This window comes from Aythya marila (genome assembly GCF_965140915.1).
Source record: "Aythya marila genome assembly, chromosome: 2".
NCBI lineage: Eukaryota > Metazoa > Chordata > Aves > Anseriformes > Anatidae > Aythya > Aythya marila.
The window spans coordinates 41,648,505-41,672,619 of NC_139043.1; the positions used below are offsets into that span (position 1 = coordinate 41,648,505).

General features: G+C 34.8%; 1 protein-coding gene across 14 annotated transcripts in view; it reads right to left on the minus strand.

Moving 5' to 3' along the window:
- NEK10 (NIMA related kinase 10) overlaps positions 1 to 24,115 on the minus strand; it is a 122,222-nt gene that overhangs the window by 21,015 nt on the left and 77,092 nt on the right. For 8 of the 14 annotated variants that reach the window (XM_082752098.1, XM_082752106.1, XM_082752105.1 and 5 more), the window contains 6 exons: positions 20,299 to 20,399; positions 17,533 to 17,643; positions 15,639 to 15,747; positions 14,168 to 14,220; positions 14,025 to 14,080; positions 1,894 to 2,790 (listed from right to left, as the gene is read on the minus strand). In XM_082752098.1, coding sequence (XP_082608224.1) covers positions 2,739 to 2,790; positions 14,025 to 14,080; positions 14,168 to 14,220; positions 15,639 to 15,747; positions 17,533 to 17,643; positions 20,299 to 20,399 — 482 coding nt within the window. In that variant the 3' untranslated portion in view covers positions 1,894 to 2,738. Of the gene's footprint in view, positions 1 to 1,893; positions 2,791 to 3,869; positions 3,900 to 14,024; positions 14,081 to 14,167; positions 14,221 to 15,638; positions 15,748 to 17,532; positions 17,644 to 20,298; positions 20,400 to 24,115 lie in introns of those variants that run through there. The other 6 variants (XM_082752104.1, XM_082752103.1, XM_082752107.1 and 3 more) reach the window with 6 other exon arrangements.

Below are 24,115 nucleotides of genomic sequence, written 5' to 3' on the forward strand. Positions count from 1 at the left end.
GCCTTCTGTGTTTTCAAACTAAAACCGTAAGTTCCAGTATTACAGATACATGGGTTAGGATTTAATGACGTGCATCCAAGACAGACTATTTTAAGGGCCCACAATAGTGATCTAGATGAGCAAAGAAAAAAAATCTGGACTACTTGCAGCTCTTTCCAGGCCGTATTGCATCACAAACACCATCTACTACAGAAGACATCTTTTGCAACTTATAGTTTAAATCTAATGACATACACAGATATTTCATTTTCACAAAATGATGCCCAAAGGATATTTGTGAACTCCTATTTATAAGAAAATAGCACAAGAGAATAGATATTCTTTGTAGCAAGACTTCACTGGCAAGTCAAAATAAAATAATAGGAAGTATTCTTCATATTTACCCTCAGTAAATTACTCGTATAATTCTATGTGAATATCCATTTTTTAAGCAATTCCTACCTTAATAGTTTGGAAACAATCAAATGACTGGTTTCAACACTGTTCAGAGCAATAAAATATCTGTCTGTGTACACTTAGCATTTCTGACTTTTGATGGTATTGGTGGCATGCTTCATAACACATACAGGAGCACACAGGGTCAACTGAGCCACATTATACAAACTGTCTACCATTTTAATGCAGTCATTTTCCTTATCATTCCACTGATTTGACTGGTGCTGCTTTTAAAATCATTAACAGCACAAGGGCAATGACCACTTTCAAGAAATGCTTTAAAAAAAGTCTCAGCTCTTTTCTACAGCAGCCAGCACATCAGTTCAGTTGCAACCAGGGAGAAAAAAAAATCTCGTTGAACTTCAATAAAGGAAAAGAAAAGGCCACTGATTCTCTGGTTTGATTTGCCTTGGTAGATCCAGCTGTACATGCCACCAATCTACATCCCATCCTGTAGTTACTGGAAAGAAGTTTGCTCTCCTTTGCTAGCCACCGTCTAGTACTCCATCATTTACTGTCAAAAATGAGCACAACATTTGCTTCAAAGTTAACAGCACTATAAATATATTAAGAGAAATATAATAGGAGTCATCATATTAATTTCTAAACAAAAATAATGCCATCACATATGAACACTGCACTATCACATGCATCCAGATAAAAAATAAACAATGCTACTTCAAAACATTCTTGAAAAAAGGTTGAAAGTATTTCTAATGAATTCATTACAGTCTGACTTTTAAAAATTATAAGACATTTCTGCGTAAAGATATTAAAATAGGTTACAATTTTAAGCGTAGACCTGTTTCATACTACATTAAGGAAAATTGATCATGAGAAGTGAAATGCAATTTGAGTAGGACTAGCATATCAACGTTTAGGATAAAAGACCAGTGAAATCAGTTCCAATGGCAGCTATATACAGTGTAGATTTACCTTATAATCCAACAGATTAACCATACTGTTTTCCCTTTCTCCATTCTAGGAAAAAAGATAAAGATAGCACCTGATGACTTTTTGCATAATACATGTATGTATATGAAAAGAGAGTCCTTTTTCACCACTTCACAATTTGGATTGTAAGTCATGCATTATAGATGAAATAGTACCTTGAATTACTTGAATACCTTGAATAGCAATAATACCTTGAATACTCTTGAGTTGTTAGGAAACGAATGCTAGTTAGCAATTTGTAGTTAAAAACAAAATACTGGAGTTGGGGAAGATGGGGAACAATCTTCGTCAGCCTTTGAAAAGCACAGATTGTACCTCTGTATCAAATTACTTATGAATAATCATATGATGGCCATAACTTTAATAATTTTCAACAATGTCAGCAAGCACTTTCCAGTTATTTTCAACAGTTCAGATTGCCACAGCATCAACTGGGTAGAAAAGCCTTTGTAGTTTATAAGTATTCCTTACTGAATTGTAGACACACACACACACACACACACACACACAAAAAAACTTCTTGCTGCTACAGTGAGATTTTTCTCTCCATTTAATATAGAGTGAATAAATATTCAAATTCTCAAAGTTCTTTTTAGTGCTACAGTTTTGATTAGCAAAGCATGTATTTCATTTAACCTGTTAATAAATGAATGTGTATATAAAATATATGCATATGACACTTCATATACACATATCTATAAAATTCATGCCTAAACATTGACATATAATATACATACATTTTGAAATAGCTGTAAAAACAGCTATTTTAAAATAACAGTCCTTCCAGGTGCTATGCCAGTTGTAAATAATGACTATTAACATGTCATACAAGCATTAGAATTTGCAACTACCTAAATGCAAGTAAAGAAAATCTAAATATTAAAATCATATTGTCAATGTTTAATCTGTTTCTAATTTTCATACAGGGAACCTACGTATATTTTCTGTCTGGTGATATTGCAAAGCTTTTTTCTTCCCTTGGAAGACATGAGTGGATATAAATAAGTCTACAGGCTTTGAACTATGAAAAACTTCACTATGCATCAATTCTTTAAAAAAAAAAAAAAAAATAGAAGGTACGTACTGCTGGGACTCATGTTTTCCTCATAATGTATAAACCTGGAAGCATTGTTCACAGGGTTCTGTGTAAAGTGCTTATGCTGTAAACAAAGCTAAGGTTAACAGTATCATCCTGAAAAATCACAAGGTTTCTTGAAGCTGTCCAACACTTGAATTCCTTCTCATTGCTATTTAACGAGCAAAATTTGCCCCCTTTGGTAATCAGACAGCATCAGCTGAAACACAGGCAGTTTGACTTTACTAGAAACAGTTCTGAACTCTGTTCAGAATTATGAGTTCTCTTCTTTTGCTGGATAGTCCTTCGTTGGATAGTAGAAATACCTGTGGGGGAAAAGAAGCTAGTTAATATGTGTGGGAACTAAAAATTCCCTGCTACTCACACTCACCAGGCCTGGGATCAATCTCTGCACTATCAGCAGAAAGCTACCATGCTATGACTATAACGCACAATTGAAGGAACCTCATAAGTCTATCCAAATAAATATTTTATTTCAGAATTTAGAACAGAGTTTGATGCAGAAATTTCTGTGTGAAATTCTATCATTTATGCTATACACAGGGATTTAGTTTGCCTAATGATCCTCTGACTCAAAATTTATGGACTTGTCTGCACTGCATACAAATAGAATTAGAGCAGCATGGTGCAAAGGTCTCCCACAGCTAATCAATGAGGCCCGAATGCAACATACTGCATCTGCAGGCCAGTGTTAACTTATGCTGCTGATGTAACACCTCCAGAGACTTCAACATAATGGAGAATTAGCTGAAAGAAAGTCTTTAACATCACTTCCTTCTCCTCTTCTAATTCCTTTCTAGAATGGTACACAGAAAATTAGCACAGAAAATGTTCGAGCCACTTCTTTTGACTTTATAGAGATGAAGACTACCTCAGAATCAGGTTGAATTATATTATTAGAATTATCCTGTTAACATATGTAAAAGACTTCATCTCATAAATGGTGCTGCAAGAAAGTAAAATAGGTGTTTCCCTTTTGTCTCTATTTCAAAAGCAAAACCTCTTCAGAACATTTTCCTTGACATAAGTTTACAGCAAGTATAACCCAGATATCCAAAGCCCTTTCATACGTGCCTCTATACAAACAGCCTCTCAGGATGCAGAGCATTACATTGATTACTGAAGTACTGAAAGATACAGCAGTGTTCAAGTAATGAGGAAATGAAACGTATGAAAAATAACTTCTGCTACATTTAAATCCCTAGCTGAAAGGTCATTATTTAAGATGGAAAACACATAAGAGAAAACACACAGACAAAAGGCTGACAGCAAAATTTCATTCAGCCCCATATGTGGATAACATAATAATTAATGAGGCACTGTATCTGTGCAAAAAATAGGATGTAGTCACACCCCAAAAATATTTACCATGTTTCAGAAGAGTACTTTCTATACCTTTCTTCAATCACAGCTTCTGCAATATAGTTAATAATAATACTTAACATAAAGGTTTGTGTGTGTTGTTTCCTAATTTTTTCACCATAAAAGAACCCCTCTCCAGGCTTTTTGTTGTGATATCACCCACACAAGTCATCTACAAGACAGAAACTATTAACTGCAATGCGCAGACTCCGTCATTAAGTTAATAAATAGCTTCTAGCCTGTATGGGTAGTTATCCTCACATGAGGACCAGCACCAGATGATGATGACACATGCTCTTTTCTGACAACATAAGAAAAGACACTGCACTTGAGTGCACCAGTTGCCAGAGGCTCAACGTTCTGTCTCAGCTTTTGAACTTGCCTGCTTTTCTGCATGGCTCTTTTGTAGGCCTATGTTTTCTATCATCTGGCTTTACTGAAAACCATTCTATTCACCTGGTCTGTCCCAGCCACAGGTTCTTCCCTTCCACATACCAGTATCTCCTCCAGGATTCTTGTATTTTGTCTCTTGCTTTTCTTGACTCTGCATTAGATTTACCTATTGCTCACTTCCTGGCCTTCTTCTCATCAGTCGCTAGTTATTTCTTTGCACAGATGTTATTTTTCAATGATCAGATAAACTTTTGACTTGATCTGATAACATTTCTGTGCTCCGTCAAGACTACTTTTCAACATATACATGCTGCGATTTCTTAAAATTATAACTTGGTTACACCGGCACAAATTTCTAAGAGAACAGTTAAAGTCATACTTGTGACAAAAGATGTACTTTCTTGGCCAAAAATTGAAATCCTTGTTCTAATGCAACACTAATAAAGTGTCACTAGAATTCCTTTTATCTTTTTTAATGTGGGCAAGCAGAGTAGGGCAAAGCTTCATATTTTTAATATCTTCATCCAGTGCTTTAAAAGCTAAAATCTTTCAGCTCCTTCAGTAGCACAGATTTCTATAGCTACAGGACTCCATGGAAACGTGGAAAACTCAGGAGATCATGGCATTTTTACAGATACAAAATTCCAGTAAGACAAACAGCTATTCCTTGATTTTTCATAATTTCCAGATAATTAGATTTAAGTAAAATATTTTAAAATAAATTTCAAAACTCAGGCTGATGAGGCCTAAGAATTATCTTCTCTTAAGGATTACTATGTCAGAGCCATAAGGATCTGGCTTTCCCTTATCTATAAATACAAGTTCTATTGGTAAAAATGCAGTCTTCATGGAAAAGTAATGCAACTACAGTATTTTGAGGAACACTGTGACAGTTAGTAGCATACTGACATCCCAGAATAACTCTGGTTGTATCCTACACTGCTATATCAAAACAACAACCTGTTTAACAATCAATCATCAACCATCCTACCAGTCATCAGGATATCTTGAGACAGTTAAAAATGTTTTAACTTTGAATGATTGTGATTTCTAAACACTGAGGCTAATCATGGGTTTCATTTGTTAGAAAACTTTCAGGTTATCTTGCACTTAGCCTTAAAAGAAAGTAAGCCTATCCCTAAAACTCCTTTTAACTGCATCTTGCTGTGACGTGGAAAGGTATTACATTCCTTTCAGATAAACTGACCTAGCTGGACCAAGCCATAAAAGAGAAGGAAGGAAAAGAAGGAAGGGGAGGAAGGGAAATTTCCCCTTCATTTCAACTCAGTATATTGTTCAAAAAAGCAGTGTAAGATACAGTTCTGCTAGCACAAGGATGACTCCAGACTACAGCAAGCTTTTTCAATTGCCTTGGGTAGGAACCTGCCTTCTTATTTAATGTTATTTGACAGACTTTATCTATGCTCTGTACAAGAACTCTGCCAAGTAGATATCTCAGACACACAGAAGTTAGTCCCAGAGTAAATCTTTTCCTTAAACTAGTAGAAAGATCCATTTCAGAACTGCAAGAGCACACCCATATTAACTCAGCCAAACAAGTCTGTGATGACAGATGCTTCCACTCAAAGATGGGAAGCTCATATAAGAACGTCTGAGAGCTCAGGGCATGTGATCTCTGCAAGGGATCAGAGCCATCTGCCTAGTGTTGAAAACAGTCATTCCGACAGTCCAAATGCTGACAGACAGCTTCATAAACATGCACTTTTGCTACAGACAGTGTGGACTTCAGGCATTTCCACTGTTAGGAGACCACTTACTTTGTGTATCATCACTAAACTGTATCAATGAACCAGTACCTACCAGGCATCCAAAATCCTATAGTAGTCCAGACAAGTCTTCATTTATTTTTTTTTTCAGCAAAAGAACTGAAATGCACCTCCTTCCTTGCCTACCTTATTGCTAAAGAGAATCTTCAGCAAACTGAGTGAAGAGAGATGTTTTGCATCATTCATAGTCCTGCCACAGGATCAGATTATTTTGGTACTTACACCAGAAGGATTCATGGATCACTTCTCTGTTCTGCCCAACACAATCTCATGAATTATAACCAAGTTCTAAATCCAAGTAATTTATATGTAGCAGCCCTGATGCTAGCAAAATCTAGTAATCTTGATGCTATCTGCTAGAGCTCTAAACAGTTTATGCTACAGCTCCTATCATGCTGGTTCACAGAAAAGAGCCTGAAATAAAAATCTTAATTAGACTGACTTACTAACCAAAGGGAGAAAAGTGTTTTGTTTTTATATTGTAGTATCAGAAGAATTAAAATCCTCCTTCTGTGTCATTGGACTACTATGCATCCCTGAAATGACAGGAACATTCCTGCAATTCTCTAAAGATTCAGCAAGCAGTAACTTTTTTACAATTGGCCATCTGATTCTGCAATGTGCAAGTGCTAATACCCTAGCATCTAAGGCATACATTTTCTCTATTTTATGTCAATATATCTTTAGAGCTCCACTGAACTATTAACAGGAGGTCTTGGCACTTCTCACATATTTTCTCTTTTGAGTATGGCCAATACTAGCGTGGCTGTAACAACTTAATAAAGTTTTTGTCTCTAGAAAGCACAAAAAAGTGCAGTATGCCTATCACTGTATGCAGTGGTGAACTTTATTCAGTTAATGTCTTCAACCCATTTGTTGGCCACATATTTCATTGTCATTGGAACTCTATACATCAATGTGACAGGAGTTAATCACTGCCTTATCCTAAGAGTTGGATGAAACTGAAGCTAGAATCAATTGTGACTCCATGTTTTCATCTTACTTCTCCTTTTTCTAATTTCTGTGGAGTATGTTATTTAGGAAAGGTAAGCCAATACTGCCTCTCAGTGGAAGGACAGTCAGCTTAAACAGTGTAGTGAATGCTGCTCTGTGGGAACAGGGTTGCATGCTTACAGTGCCACACAGACCTGCAACTGAGTAGACCAAACACTCTATCAGTCACAGATGTTTAAAATAAAACAAAATAAAACAAAACAAAGCAGGACTGCTGAGCTTTTGCTTTTTTACCACACTGTGGAGAAATACAAACCAACAGATTGCTGGTTCAACTTAGATAAACATTCCTGCCCAAAACAATATTCTTTTGTGTTTATGAGATACAATAAGTAAGAATTAACATGGACTATCATTTGGAAGAAGAAAACAATTAACAGAAAATGTCAGGCAACATTAACAGAAAGTGGTACCAAAATTAAAAAAAAAAAAAAGTAGTAGTGTCATAAATCGCGAAGATATCACAAAGTCAAAAAATTCACTTTAGATTTCAGAAGCACTGGAGCTGCGTACTTTTCATCTACTGGCTAGTTTGGTCTGTTCTAGAACATTAAAAAAAAATGTTAACTAAGCTAAAAACAAATTTGAATTCTTTGGTCATGCAACACAATTAAACAAACAGAATAGTGTTGAAAAATAAATAGCTGACATGGTGAGAATTTGCAGACAGAAAAAGCCCAAGAAATGCATCTGTATTTTCAGATAATATACCCATGGACTATAGCCCCAGTCACAAATGAGAGCTGCTTCAAATAGCCAAAATTCAGAATTATATGTTGTTACTGAGCTATATTATCCTTTTGTGAGTAATACCTTGTGCTATTCTTTGAGTAGTTAAAAATGTATAGCTATCATTAGAACCAGACTTGACAGTTTTCCTCTTTGTGAAAAAGCTCTAAGTACATGAATGCTTGTTTCTTTCATTCAAAAACTTCAATAACAATGGAAAAGATTTCACTGAACAAAGATATGAAAATTATAACTGACAACATATTAATATATGCATTTAATTATGAACAATTTTGCCATCTATTCTTATCTGCATTGCAACTGTTTTTGTCCTATGAAATAAATACTGGAAGATTTCTCTTGTAAGCAGACCTCTTATATGAGCTATGGCACCCAGCTGAACACAACCACTGTCTTTGACCATTGTTATTTTTGTTTATTTATGATATGACAAATCTTCTATCATATAAGTGAGTTGTGCTTGGATTAAGTCTCTTAATGCAACTGATTAAAAATAGACTTCTCCATCAATTTCCGTATTACATATCTACTCCAATATGAAGAAGTGCGATGAAAGTTTGAAACTAATATTTCTTGTCCTATTCATAAATGACAGACTCAACAGCAAGGTGCCTCTCACTGCCTCTCACTTATGTGGTATAATATTAAATCTGAATAGAAGAAAAAAAAAAAAAGAAAAAAAAAAAAAAAGAAAGACTGGCACAAATGGTGTGATTAGAATAATTTCAAAACACTACATTTTTTTATGCATGTTTACCAAATGTCAGTATAAATACATAACAAAATTGGAGCTCTGAATAATTTCAGGACATTAGTGATAAATGGGCACGAGTTGATCATTCGAGATAAAGCTGAGGGTCATTATCCTCAGCTGGTCATTAATCCCTATGAAATGAAATGACTGCTATTGAGATAGTAATTACTATTATAATGAAATGGGGGAAAGCATGATATTTTTCTTATGAACCTGTCTCATTTTCTAAAGAATTCATGTTTTAATCCACACCAAATAAAGTTGGCTGAATCATTTTTAACCCTTTATACAGTTAATTAATCTTGCTACAAGATTCATGTCACTGCCCCCAGCTAAGATTTAGTGTCCCATTCCTGGAATTCCTGGGGAACAGCAAAAGGCAACAGCGACAGGAAAGAAACACTAAACACAAAATCCCCCCTAAGCAGAAAGTAAAGAAAAAATATTTTAAGAATGTTTTTTGTATAAAGCCTGTTTCATGATGAAGTAGGAAATTGCATTAGTACAGTATATGACATCAAGCTATTTCTTCTGCTTTTAATAGCACTTTTAGCAAAAGCACATGTCCCATGTTGTTGCACAACAGCTGTGGAAGTCTTTGTTCCAAAACATAATTCTCCTTGCAGCTTTCCAACATATGGAACTGACACTGTCAAGTTACATTGTTCAGAAATCCTGAAGAAATTGTCCCTGAAATGAAGAAATAGCTTTAGGAATTTTCAACTTTACCAATTAAGTTTGTGATTTTCTCATATGTTTTCTGAAGACTTTTGAGCCTTATAGAATCACAGAATGGTTTGGGTTGGAAAGGACCTTAAGGATCATCTAGTTCCAAGCCCCCTGCCATGGGCAGGGACACCTCCCACCATTGCTCAAAGCTCCACCCAGCCTGGCTCTGAGTACTTCCAGGAATGGGACATCCACAGCTTCCCTGGCCAACCTGTTTCATTTCTCACCACACTCATAGTAACAAATTTCTTTCTGATATCTAATCTAAATCTGCCCTCTTTTAGTTTAAAGCCATTCCCCCTCATCCTATAAGTATCTACGCATGTAAAAAAAAAAAAAAAAAAAAATCACTCTCCATCTTTTTTATAAGCTCCTTTTAAATACTGTAAGACCACTTCAAGGTCTCCCCAGAATATTCTCTTCTCCAGGCTGAACAGCCCCAGTTCTCAGTCTTTCTTCACAGAAGAGGTGCTCCAAGCCTCTGATCATCTTTGTCCCTCCTCTGGACCTGCTCTAACAGGTCCACATATTTCTTGTGCGGGGGTCCAAGACCTGGATACAAAGCTCCAAGTAGGGCATCATGAGGGCAGAGCAGAGAGGGACAATCACCTCCCTTGACCTGTTGGCCATGCCTCTATTAATGCAGCCCAGGATGTAGTTGGCCTTCTGGGCTGCAAGTGCACATTGCTGACACGTCAAGCTTTCCGTCCACCAGAACCCCCACGTACTTCTCTGCAGGGCTGCTCTCAATGAGTTCTTCTTCCAGTCTGTCCTCATGTGTGGGATTGTCCGACGCAGGTGCAGCATCTTGTACTTGGACTTATTGAACCTCATTAGGTCCACAAAGACCCATTTCTCAAGCTTGTCCAGTTCCTTTTGGATGGCTTCCCTTCCTTCTGTTGCTTCAACTGTACCACTCAGCTTGGTATCATTTGCAAACTTGCTGCGGGTGCACTCCTATTGTCTATATCACTTATAAAGTTATTAAGCAGCACTGGTCCCAATATGGACCCCTGCAGGACACCACTCATTACTAGCTTCCATAGAGCCATTGACCAAAACTCTGGCTTGTGGTCATCCAGCCTATTCCTTATCCACTAACTAGTCCACCTTTCAAATCCATCTCTCTCCAATTCAGAGATCAAAATGTCATATGGGACTGTGTCAAAGGTCTTACAGAAGTCCAGGTAAGCAATTGTCAGTCAGATGGTCTTCCCTTGTTGACTGATGCAGTCAACTCCATCATAGAAGGCCACCAGTCTGGTCAGGCATGATTTGTCCTTGGTGAATCCATATTAGCCATCTCAGATCATCTCCCTGTACTGCATGTGCCTTAACATTGCCTCGAGGAGGATCTGTACCATGATCTTCCCAGGTACCGTGATGAGACTCACTGGTCTGTAGTTCTCCGTGTCTTCTTTTCCATTCCTTTTAAAAATTGGAGCAATGTTTCCCTTTTTCCAGTCACCAGGAACTTCACCTGACTGCTGGGACTTTTCAAATATGATGGAGAGAGGCTTGCCAACTACATCAGCCAGTTCCCTCAGGACCCTGGGATGCATGTCATAGAATATGTTGGAAGCGACCCACAAGGATCATCAAGTCCAACACCTGGCACCACACGCGTCAACCCAAAAATTCAGACCATGTGTGTCATCAGGCCCCACAGATTTGTACCTGTTCAGTTTCATCAGGTGGTCTTGAACCTGCTCTTCACTTACAGTGGGAGGGACTCTGTTTCCCCAAGCCCAGCCTTGAGGTTCAGGGACTCGATATTGTCAGCTCATGTAGAGTCTCTCACCCACGAACACCCCCAGGTCCATCTCCTCTGGGCTGCTCTCAATCCATTTTCTGCCCAGCCTGTATTTGTGCTTGGGATTTGTCCAGCCCAGATGCAGAGCCTTGCACTTGGCCTTGTTGAACATGATGAGATTTGCACAGGGCCACCTCTCAAGCCTGTCCAGGTCCTTCTGGATGGCACCCCTTCCTTCCAGCATGTCAACCACACCACACAGCTCAGTGTCAGCAAATTTGCTGAGGGTGCACTTGATCCCACCATCCATGTCACTGACAAAGATGCAACTCCTTTAGAATTCATTTTTTTCACAATTCTATCAGAAGACCTAGAATTGTGTTATGGGCAGAAGGAAAGGTGATCTGCCTTTCTGCTAGATACACTACCATTCTTTATGTCCATTGTGAAAGTCCCAAACAAGCTGCATACTGAGGTTTGTCCTTCTAGCCTGCTCAAACTGTTTGGAGAACTGTTGGGAAGAACCCTAGCATGTCTGCTAGACAAATGAACCATAAAGAATTCAAAAGCTATTGAAACTGTACTGCTTGACTACTTGGACAAAGTATGAGAAGAAAAAAAATGCTGAAAGCTCTAAATAGTACTGAGTGAAGCATATTCTAGAAAATATGGTAAGTCCTCTGGAAACAGAGACAGATGTTCCTGACAATGAAAGCGTGGTGTACCAATTTTCAGAGAGGGAAAAATATTAATTAATTTGGGAGTAAAACATTGTCCAGAAAAGAATTAACGTAATAGTGACAGGGGAACCAAATGTAATTATGCATCATGACAAATAACACGATTCAACAGCATAGTGAAAAATCAAGAGCATGTATTGCTGCTGATGACAGACCAACAATTAGGTGTGGCTGCTCTGCATTTGCCAGCTAAAGCTAGGGCATGCTAGAATGACGCACATGCACTGGAGTAGGTCAAAGTCTACAGTAGCTGTTACATGCACACATTAACAGTTGTAAATAAGAAGCAAAAACAAGCAAACAATATCAAATTTAGACAACATACTTCTAAACTTCTAAGGAGATTTCACTTCATTCCTTTCTCCCACTCTAAAATCAATTTTGGCTTTGCTACAAGCCCCATGAACGAAGTACAAATCAGCACTGCCTGCGAATAACACATTATCAGCACTACTGGAGAAGTTGTATGACTCAGGGGAAACACAATGTGTAGAAAGATGTTGAGCATTCACTGGCCTTCCTCTCCAGCCTTTATGAATATGTGAAGATGTACTACTTGCTCTTTCCCCCTACAGGATAAATATGGCATAGGGAAAAAACATCCTATTCTACACTGTCATCCCATGTGGCTATGAAGAATAATTTTTTGTCTCCTCTGAAACAAAATTTCCCAAAACATACAAAAATATCTTAAGATTCTGAAGAACAACAACTCCGTAGGGAATTTTGGCACAGCAGGAAAAATACAAAGTCCCAAATAAATGCTGTCACCAGAAAAAAAAAAAAAAAAAAAAAAAAAAAAAAGCAATGTTAATTATTGCACTGCTGTTAGTCTCATGTGGCATTCTTGTGTTATACATTGTAAGTACTAACATATTTTTCTGTAATCTTTAAATGTCCTTTACATTTTTATTAATAGATTTCTTATTTTCATAGTAGTTTGTGCAAAATACTCATGCCCATATTCAATATACATCTGCATCATTAAAGTAAATTGCAATAAGATGCTTTTGCCAGTGCGTGAATTAAATGTCTACACACCACATTTGTACATTTGCTAGATCTCAGTGTTAAAAAGGACAGCCTTTTTCATATTGTTTTTCTAAGTTGCACAATATTTGATTTTTTTACAGCTCCAAATATTGGGAGCATGTGATCAGGACAAAAATTTAAATACTAACATTTGTTAGACCTTATAGCTGCAAAAGTGATCTGTAAACATGATTCAATTTTACCCTGAAGGTTTAAAGAGCAAATTATTATTTTATTTTGGGAGTTCTGAATCATGATTTTTCAATACTTAATGACTGGCAGCTGTAAGATATTTGTAAGCTGGAATTCCAATTTAGTGAGTATTCTATAAAAATATTCAGATTAACATTTGAAACTTCTCTAGCTGTAGTCAATAAATAGTTCCACACAGAAAAAAATGCAGAGATAACAGATAACTGAAAAATATTAGTGAAGAACCAGGAAATACAAAGTCTTAAAACCTCTTAATATCAGAATTTAGAGGATTTTTTTTTTTTTCTGGTTTGTTTGGTCATTTTTTTGTTGTTGTTTTTAGAAAAGATAACTCCCAGGTGGTCTCCCAGGCATTAAAATGCAGATTGTTGCAAAGACGAGGAAGACCTGGTAGAAGCAGTGAATTATTATTATTTTTTTTTTTTTCACTAAAGAATACCTGAGGTAATAAATACAAGCTAACAGGTAAAGAGAACAAGAAACACTAAGTATTTTTCATATACTCTCTTTCTTGTGTTTCTCCAAGGGTTCTTGCTGCGAAGACTTACCCCTAGGACAAGGCATACACACAGTTTCAAAAAACTTTTTTTTTTTTTTCATCCCCTGCACTTTTGTGATAGCAACTACTTTTTCTGCTTTCTGAGTTGTACTCAAACGCTTTACTATATATGCTAGCTTCATCTTTTTAGCCCTATAAAATATACTTCTATTAAAATAAAACTTACATTCATCTCTGGTTTTATTCAACAAAAAATTAAGGAGATTGCTGCCAAACGTCTACCAGTCTACTGTCTGAGTGAAGGAAACAAATGTGGCCATGTGGTCAAAACAACTTATATTAACTAAATGTACCATATCAATTTCTTCCAGTCTATGCATCCATGTATTATAATAACGATGCATTGCACTAACTTTCAACTGAAATTGCAATCATTCAAACAGGTAGATGATATGTTAACTTTTAGCACATCTTAATTAACTTTTTCTTTTCAAATTGTACACTCAGACTCACCTGTTTGAAGAGAAATTGTAATAACTACTTTCCTCTAGAATCTCTTCAATTATGGTCTACAAATTAAAAGAAATTAATTTCAGTAAATTACCTTTATTAAAAGCAATAAAATACATTAATACATATATATATATAAAGCTTACCTGCAACTGTTCATATGTCATCCCTTCTGCTATGTCAGAAGTGCCAACAATACCTTAAAATAAGAGGCATGTAATTTTATACTACTGAATCTGGAGTTTATGGTTCTTCATTATTTTTTTTTTAGCAGTTCTCTAATGACATGTCAGATGATTGTTAATTTAGGTTATCAGCAGTTTATTCCACTGATCACAATGACCCCTTGGCAAAAGCAGAAGGGATCTTAAGGTATTCCATGAACATTTGAGTCACAAGATGTTATCACATTATAAAATGTGATAACTGATGAAAAAATATTAATTTAAATATATATATATATATTTAATGTAAAAGAACATAGCAATGTAACTTATTCTTCCCCACTTGCAGTTTACTTGCAGTAAAAAGGGTACACTTGCAGCAGCAAACTGTGAGGACAAAAGTATTGTTTGCATGTTAAGAGAATCAAAAATTACCAATATTGAACACCTAATCAATTTGCTTTTTTTCTTTTAAGAACAAAATAAAGTTCATAAGTTAAGCGACTGTTAGGGATTTGTTTCTTATCCAAATGTCACACTCAACACCTAGTATTATTCTTTACTTTTACAATAATCTGTGGAATTTATATGCCAATTTCAACACAGAGGCCAGCAAAACCAAGGTTTCTTACCCTTCTTTCCGGAACAACAGTTTTTAACCATACTATGTCCTCTAGTTTATGAATTGCAGCCATATTTTTTTCTGCATTTAGAAGAATGGAAATGGCACCGATGACAAAATGCAAGTTGTGCATTTCCCTTAGGCTCCTTCAATATTTTCTTAGCTGTATTGCACAAAGAGGCAAATGACAGAAGTCTCTGAACTAGGAATTATGGCTCCCCACCTTGGATGCTGCCTGTGATAGTAGGTTTGACTTAATGACCTATCAATGAGTAATTCTAGTCCAAATTGTATTTGGCTCTATTTATTTTCTAAAGTATATGTACACTCTTTACACTATAAAGGTGTAGTATAGCACGTACATTTCTCTCCAAGTTTCTAGGGTTTGATTCAGATAGGTAATTGTCTCATGTCAGGATTACTAGTTTAAATGTGACAGAACAACAAAGGGTTTAAATAGAATTTGTTTAAAAATCACATGAAAAGACAGGCAAATCCTAAGCAGGACGTTTTCAGTGACAAAAATTTCTGTTAATTTTCGTGGTTGAACCATGTGTTATTTGTATCTTTGCTATTTCTTTTTAATTTCAAAATATACTCTCTGAACTTAGTAGAATGTTCCACAATGGTAAACTACTTACCTCACCAACAATCGAAAAACAAACTAACATACACATAGGGAAAAAAAAATGATCAGAAAATTCGTATAGTCAACAACTTTCCTGTCTCTATAGATAGCTTTTAGATCAGAGCAGGAATTCTTTCTACTTCAGTCCAATATCCTTTATTAGAGAAACATATGCCACTACCAATATTCTGTTGTTTTGTTACCTTTTCTATCATCTGGTGCTAATGTATTTGCAGCTGATGAGAGAAGTACCGCACACCAATCTGCTGTAAAGATGTTGGGCTCAATCAGTTCAGGAGAACCTTGGAGCAGCTAGGGGAGAAGAAAAAGAGAGAGAGAGAGAGCAAGATAGAAAGAAAGAGAGAAGCAAAGGACACCTGAAATCTCCACACTTCCTTTTTGCCAACACATCAGACTTCTGTAAAGCAGTCTACCCTTTCCTATGTAAATCTGAGACAGGCAGTCTGCCTCTTTCTGTGTTTCCCAAACTATCAGAAGTCAAAGGAGATTTCAATACATTTTAGATTAATGAAAAAGTAGTGAACACAATTATGAATGTTCTACCTTCTCCCCCAAGTCACTTAGTGAACACTGCAATCTGTCAACCTGCACTTTGTATAAAGCACTTTGTTACTTCCAAATTCATTTCATGTTTCCCAGCATAGTTATAGTGGTGATTTTTGTAAAATTCTCAAAATGTATTTGTTCTTACTGACTTAAAATATGTCCTATTTATTCACTAATGCTTATCAGTTCCCCATCCTTCTAACTGTACTTTTTGCTGCTTTCTATTTCCTTTGAGGTATAAATACCCAGAATTGCAGTCAGCATTTCAAACATCTTCAATTTACTATCATTTACTTTTTAAATAGTGTTTTTCTTCCATTTTCTTCGGTCACAAATTCAATAGTTTTGAAGCTAACAATTTTACAGTTGAGAGCATTTATACATTCATAAATAAATAGGTTCCATTATTTCTGGGCAATTGAAAATTAGATTAATTTTCTAACAAATACTTCCTTTTTCTTCTCATATTTTTGGGCACCCTTTCCTGGAAACATCCACTCAATACATTAATAGAAAACATTTCCTTAGATTTAATTTTATGACTGAAATATGGGACTTGTTTAATGTAAATCCCAGGTTGATTTACAGAATAGCAAATTTGCATGAAACTGATGGCTCTAAGAAGCATCTTTAACTATCTTTCAAATGCACAACAATGTAAACATTATATAGGCACTCCACGGAGCTTAAGCACTTCAGATAACTTAATACAAAAGTAGCGAGCAGATTTAGTAATTGGGGTGAATAAATTCTGTAACAATGACTTGGAATATTCCACAATTCAGTGCAAACAGGTGACAAGCAAATTAGGTTAGAAAGGGGTATTATGTCTCACATCTGAAGTGAATGGTAAGCAATTATCCTTGTCACCAAATTTTATATACAGCAACATATCTAATAATTGCTTTGTCATCAATTAAAAAAATGAAATAGTTCCACAGTCTCCCACAGTACACAGATGTCTATTTTCAGATGCTCTGCTGACTACAGTCGTCTCAGGATATTTTGAAGGAACACTTAGAAATTCTGATTTCATAGAATCATGGAATGGTTTGGGTAGGAATTTTAGTCACTAGCTCTTTCCTGTTTGGAAAATGTCTAGCATGTCATTGGAAAACATACAGGCATGGTTCTTCAGCCATGCAATTTTTGCAAATCTGCAGTATTTTTAAACTGAGGATTCTAAACTGTTGCTGATACTACACCATTATGGGACAACGTATTCAATATTCAAGATACTCTGGGCAGTTTATGTGCTTTATGAAAGCTCATAGTTCAAGTAGAAAGACATTCCATAATATGAATAATATTGGCAATCTAATAATAAATTATGAAGAGCTTATATAAATTAAGAGCTTATATTATTTTTATTAGCTTTTGCCACAAAAAAAAAAAAATGTTACATTTTCCTTCCTCTTTGCTTTCTGAGCTCTAATGAGATTAATTTTGTTTTTGCTGGCCCTCTTCATTTACAATACATGTTGTAACGATCAGAGACAAACTTGAAATATGGTAATTGATGTACTGCACCTTTTTCATTTCTGATTTCAGATTGTAAGGATTGCTGTGCTGACTGAAGAGGGACTTCTTGAATCTTTCAATGACTCTCCTTTTCAAGTTGCACTGCAAAGCTGGAGGAAGCTATGCAACACAGAGAAACAAACGTTTTCACCACTCAATTACAGCTCCCTAAAGATCGCCTAATCAGCAGTACCATTACTGAAAAAAGTAGCTACATTGCAAAAAGAAACATTAATGTTTCATAGCATGGTGACAGACAACAGTACAAAACCTGATTTAATGACATATTATACTAATCTTTCTTAGTTTACCCATTCTGTTAGGCTTGGCAGATCATGCAAGTCCCTCTAACCTTGAAAAATCATTATATTAAGCCTGGTATGATTAATACTAGATTTGCCTCCCTGATTATAAAATCATTTTTAAATGATTTTATGAGTAAATGTAAAGCTTCAGCTGTTGGTAGCGGCAGTCATATTGACAGTCACATCTGTCACCTCTCTTTGATGACCACTCTTTGGTATGTACCACCCTTTGGAAACCATCTCCTACACTGTTTCTGTATAGTTTATTATATCCGCAGACAGCGTTTGTGAAAATTATTTTCTATTATTTAGTATACTCTTTACAATCACATCAATAATGTAAATTCACAAAGTGCCACTCCACTGAATTCTGTAAGGTTCTTGACTATGCAAGGAAGCTTTCACCATTAATGATTCATATTCAAAACACTATCACAGTATACTTTTTAAAGATTTTGTTCCCTTTGATACAACCTACTGTTCTAAGATGGCTATCAATCTGGAACAGCTGTATTGGCTTCACAGGAGACACTCCTGATTTGCTCTGGCAAACTAAGGGCAAGGTTAAATCGTAAGCATTAAACGACTTCATTAGACAGCTGGCTGCATACAGCTGTCTGTTACAGATAGATGCTACTGTGTTTTTGTGCAGATGAGACCTTACACGTATGCTTTAAGTTAGATGTTGAACATTCATTGGCCTATATATGAGGAAAAAATGATGCCTTAGGAAAGGCCTGCAAGACACTCCATAAACTACATGCCACTGCAATGAACTATGTGCAGTTAATGTACCATGGACATACTGGGATATTCTGAAGCAACAGTGATAAAGGACAAATCCACTGCATGAGAAACTCAGAGTTGCCTCAGGCACTACTGTTCAATTTTAAGTTCTGTTTTAATGAAATCAGATGTCAGATCAGTTTTTTAAAAAATGGCCATAAAGCTTTTTAAAAGCTTCCTCTTACATTATTTTCCAACAAATCAGTCCAACTCTTGTTCCCATGGAAACTGGATTGGGAAGGCTGCTTTGCCTGCCAAGACCTAACAGCAAAGAACTCTCCCTTGTAAAGTTCAGTTTCAAATTGTCAGCTGAAATATGTAATAGAGAATTGTAGGAAACAATTATATATTAATAATATATATATATGTGTGTGTATATATATATATATATATATATATATATATATTCTACCATAGATTTGCAAGAATATAACCAAGTACAAGAGAAGCATGTTGCACAGTGACCAAGTACAGATGTGGACTCTGGTTTCTCTGCCTTCTCATTCTGAGATCAACTGACACTGAAAGCATCAAAGTTGTTCAATGGCCAATTTCAAGCAAGTCTATGTTGTTGTTAGCTCTCACTTATGAGAACTAGCACTAACTAGTAGGCCACTTGAGAAACCTTTCTTCACCATAGAGGGTAGGTTCACTAATAAGCATCTTGGACACACTTGTAATATAGCACAGAAAGACTAAACTTCCTCATTTCTGTTACCAAGCAAAGGGCTTAGTAATGCAGTAAATTATTCCAACTCCAGTTATTTTAAATAACCATTTTTTCTTTGTTCATGAGAATTGATTTCCTGTTTTACCTGTTTCAATATATTTGACAGTCTCAAAACAATAACAAAAATGCTTAAGACATGTAAAATGCTCCTAATTTAGTTACGTTATTATGTTTTAAACAAATTCATATAAATTTGGCTCTGCAATCTGAAATCCCCTGATGTGATATATGTGATTTCCTAAGCATAAACTTTTCATTTTAGACAGCAAAATGATGTGTTTGGTTTTTTTTTTAATGACGACAAATTTTGCAAATAACTGAATGCCAGTCATCTTTCTGGAGTACAAAAAGTCTACTATTGTATTTTTAGTTGAGAGTTCAGTGCATATTTATAACCACCTCCATTTTTGTTTTGGAATTCACCATGAAACGTTCAAAATTAATTTTAAAATAATTCTGAAGTTTGTAAAAAAAACACTGTATTGACTTTTCAAAATATTTGAATTACAATATTCAGGGTAAGAACTATTGCACTAGAAATCCTAAGAAATTATTACTACGTATTGATAATAGAAATTATTACTTAGAAAATATTAATATAGTGGAAAGAATTTTATGTGCTCTTCACATCAATATACAGTAGTCACCTAAAATATCCATATTGCTAACATGACAAAATGTTATAAAAATAAATTACAGTACAATCTATTTTTCTGAGGTGAACCAATGATTTTTTTTTATGACTCAATTATTGCCATCCTCCACACACTAATATTCAAGGTTAGTCTTTATTTAAATGATATATTTTTAAAACATCCTGCCATCTGCAAAAATGTCAAGTTCTGTTGTTTTTAAAGAACAGCAACTAAATTAGCAGTACTTTGCAGTATCATCTTTTTGACAACAGCAAATAACTAAAATGGATAGAATGTCAGAAGAAACAGTAATGCATACTTGAGTGATGAAGATAATTTTGTGGAGCTGAATAAGAATCTGCTGAACAGGGTCACTGATCTGACGCACCTTCCTTTGTGATACAGCAATTCCTGTCGATGCTGTAGATGACAACACTAAAATCAGGACAGCTCATTTTGTTGCCTTTATATATTAAACATGTGCACTGCTTAAAATCTGTAGATGGAAATATTCCGTTTTTATTATGCATGACTTGATTTTCCAATAGTGTTGGGAACAACATAAAAAAGGGGAGGGAGCAGGCTAATTTAATAATTTTTAAGTTTATATAATGGAATTAATAATGGACTTCCAAAGAAAAAACCTCTCTCTGATTCACTTACTCGGAGATTAAATATTAATATACCTCACTAAACATAAACATTTTTCTACATTTATTCATAAAGACACACAATAAACAGATTTTTCTTATTTTAACTGAAAAAAATTATTCCACATACTAAGTCACATTTTTATTTATTTACGTATGTTGATGTTGTAAAGTTAATTCACTTTTTACCCTAAAAATTCCAATAAGAATGTTTTATGTGGACAATTTGGAGAAAAAAAAAATGTAGTGGTGTGTGTTGCTTTATCACAACTACTACTCATTTTCAACATCTAGTAAGATCGTGTTTTGAGAGAAAAATAAAATAAATAAAAAAAATGCAAGGAGCTATAAATTTTCCGTGTCTGCTCTATTTTACATTGGAAAATTAGTGGTTTCTGTTCTTTGTAAGAAGATCCTCCCTAACAGAGACCACCCTATCTAAAGGGAGGAATCTATCGATGAAGTCTGTGGAAGGGACCTATTATAAGCATTCTCCATGATCAAAATGTCATCATCATGAAACAAAAGTGGAATGTCTCATGGTTAGAATACAAGATCATCAATGCCAAGCAAAGATTAAAGCCTCCTCCCACAAAAGAAAGAATGCAGACAATCGATCTGTATTACAGACTACATACTGCTTTCACTTGTAAATTCCATAAAAGGAGTAGTGTTGACTTGTGAATAAAAAGGAAAATTGGGTTTTTAAAACTTGCAAGTGCAAAACTAGTTAGGTATTGATAGAAAAATGCATGGAGCTAAGCAAACAGCAAAATGGGGTTGAGCAAATCAGAAAATATTAATACAGATTCAATTTTCATGTATGTAAACATTTAATTACGAGTTTGCACATTACATATACAACTAAAATTTTATGCTCTGACATGGGATATAAAGTTGGCCCATTTGAAGACAGAGGATAATTCCTGCCAAATTTAGTATTTTAGTATTTTATCATGTTTGCAAGGTATTCTGTCTCTCAATATATCTGCAGACATTATAATTTCTCTAGGTATTAACATTACCAGTAGCTTTGTACACTAGACCTATCAGAAGATAAAATACTCATTGCCTAATTAATACAAGATCAAGAAGGTGGAGAAACTTCTTTGAGAAAAGATTGCTAAAAAAAGTTGTTTCTAATTTTTCCTCTGAAACAGATATTCCAAAAAAAGTACTTTATTTTTTTCTCACATTTTATTTGAGCATTTCCTTTAGCTATTACCTCTTCAAACAATAGGTATAAATACACTAATTCACAAACAGTGCACACATAGGCTTATATCTGATTGCTTAACTATTTTATTATGTATCCAAATGTGATCTTTTCTAAGAAAAATAGCATCCATTTTGTAGTATAAACTCTAAAGTAAAGAATACAGTTAGTTTTGAATTCAAAGGAAAAATATGACCTTAGAATTACGTATACTGTGGTACTTCAAACACTTGGTTTCCTCAAATCACTTGTATTGAATTATTGTAGATTTTATTTAGATAATTGTAAATTAATTATCATGACAAGGAGGAAAAAGGCTGAATTTTCTTTTCTCATTTCACAAAAATAGTAAGTTGGTAGAAACCTTTCTCTTCCACTAAAGCTAGACTACCATTCTCTGTCAAGCAAATCTTTGTACATAATGCATAGTTTTCATTCACAAAAGCACTGCAAAATAAGTCATGCATGAAAAGTTACACTTTTCTTTCAACAAAACAAATTTAATGTCACAGTTATTTTAACCTCTTAATTTACTGCTCTTTGTTAAGATCAGATAAAAATATATATATCAATAATGTGAAAATATTTAGTTATTGTAAGCAAAAATTGAAAACTAAAGTTGGAAGTGAAAGTTTATTTGGGACTTGTCACAAAAAACTATTTAAATTCAATATGAACTTTGTTATCCAGAATTTGGTACAGATATTCTCATCTGTTGTAGATACACTCTTTTTCTTGAATAGCTTCTGGCAATTAAAAGACTGTGTGTTCTTTTTCTAAAGCAAAACTACCCTATTTTACTACAAAGTAATGTCTAATATCCACATGATGTGTTTCCTGACATATACAATGAGATATTTGATAAATACTTGCCATAGGCATCTTGCTAAAAATCAAAACCAAATTCACTTGACCACTTGAAAAAAGTTAGCATTATTTAACATTTACAAAGCACACTCAATTAACTCAGTGTTGATTTGTGGAAGTTACACCTAGAAGGTACGCTATATTTTGTTAGTTAAAGAGCATTGTTAATTTTTAATTTGTGAACAAAAAAGGTGTAAGAATTGATGCATGCGGTATGGAAGAATATGTGTGATATGAACCAGCAGAAGAATACTGCTGATCAAGCTTTAGATCATTTAACAGAATTAGGACATACAAATAGATACAATCTGTAATTCAAAATGAACAATTTACAAAACATCAGATTTTAAATATAAATATATATTTATATATATATAAATGAAAATATAAATATTTATATATATATTTAAATATATATATATATAAATATAATTTTTAAAAAATGAACACCTTGGTTGTTATTTATTTAGTGCTCCCCTCTATCATGCTATGCATGCTGAGAAAAAATATGGAGCCAAAACCAAATCAGGTTCTTTAATTTTTATTTTTTATGTCGTAAATCAATCATTAATTATGATTTTGATATTGTATATTTGTCATACACACTATCATTTCTAGAGATTAAGCACAAGTTTATCAGTAGATTGCCACTCTAAAACACTTACTGTCTCACTAAAGAGCACCAGTTAACAAAATTATCTTTCTAAGTTGAGTATTAGTTCTGGAAACTAAGGAAAAAGCTTAGGTCCATGTATTGAACAGCCAGCAGCCCTGTATCACTTTTAAATCCAGTTATCAATAAACCATGTTGCAGAGGCTAATTTAAATACAAAATTCTAAAAATTTCTCATGCAGAAATACCCTGAAGATCACAGTCGTATGTACACATTTATATCTACCTAAACTTTTTTTTTTTTTTTTTAAGTGATCCAGTAACAAGAATGAAAATTCCACTGAAAGGGTGAGGAATTAACTAACCAGATCTGAGCTGCAACCTAGCAGAAACTAAAGAATTATAGAAAATATCATTCTCTATGACAGAAACACATTTCTGGTAGGATCAGGAAGATAATGACATCATTGCTATTGTCAGATCTTTTGTGGCAATGCCTTTTGGCAGATAGGTTGAGAGAGGAATTCAGTTTAACATTTTTTTCCAAAGACTCCTCTTAATAATCAATGAGAAAAAGAGAGCTTTTCCCTTGAGCTACTTAAGGAAGAATTTACCTTGGTCTTTCTGCTCAAGGTGACAGTGAAAGCCATGCTATAATGATCTAAAATATGATGTACCATGAGAAGAACAATTTCTGTATAGCTCTGTTCATCTCATTGTCACCTCTCCACTAACCATTTCAACACTGATAGATCAAATCCTAAAACAAATAGCATGGTCTTGCCATTAT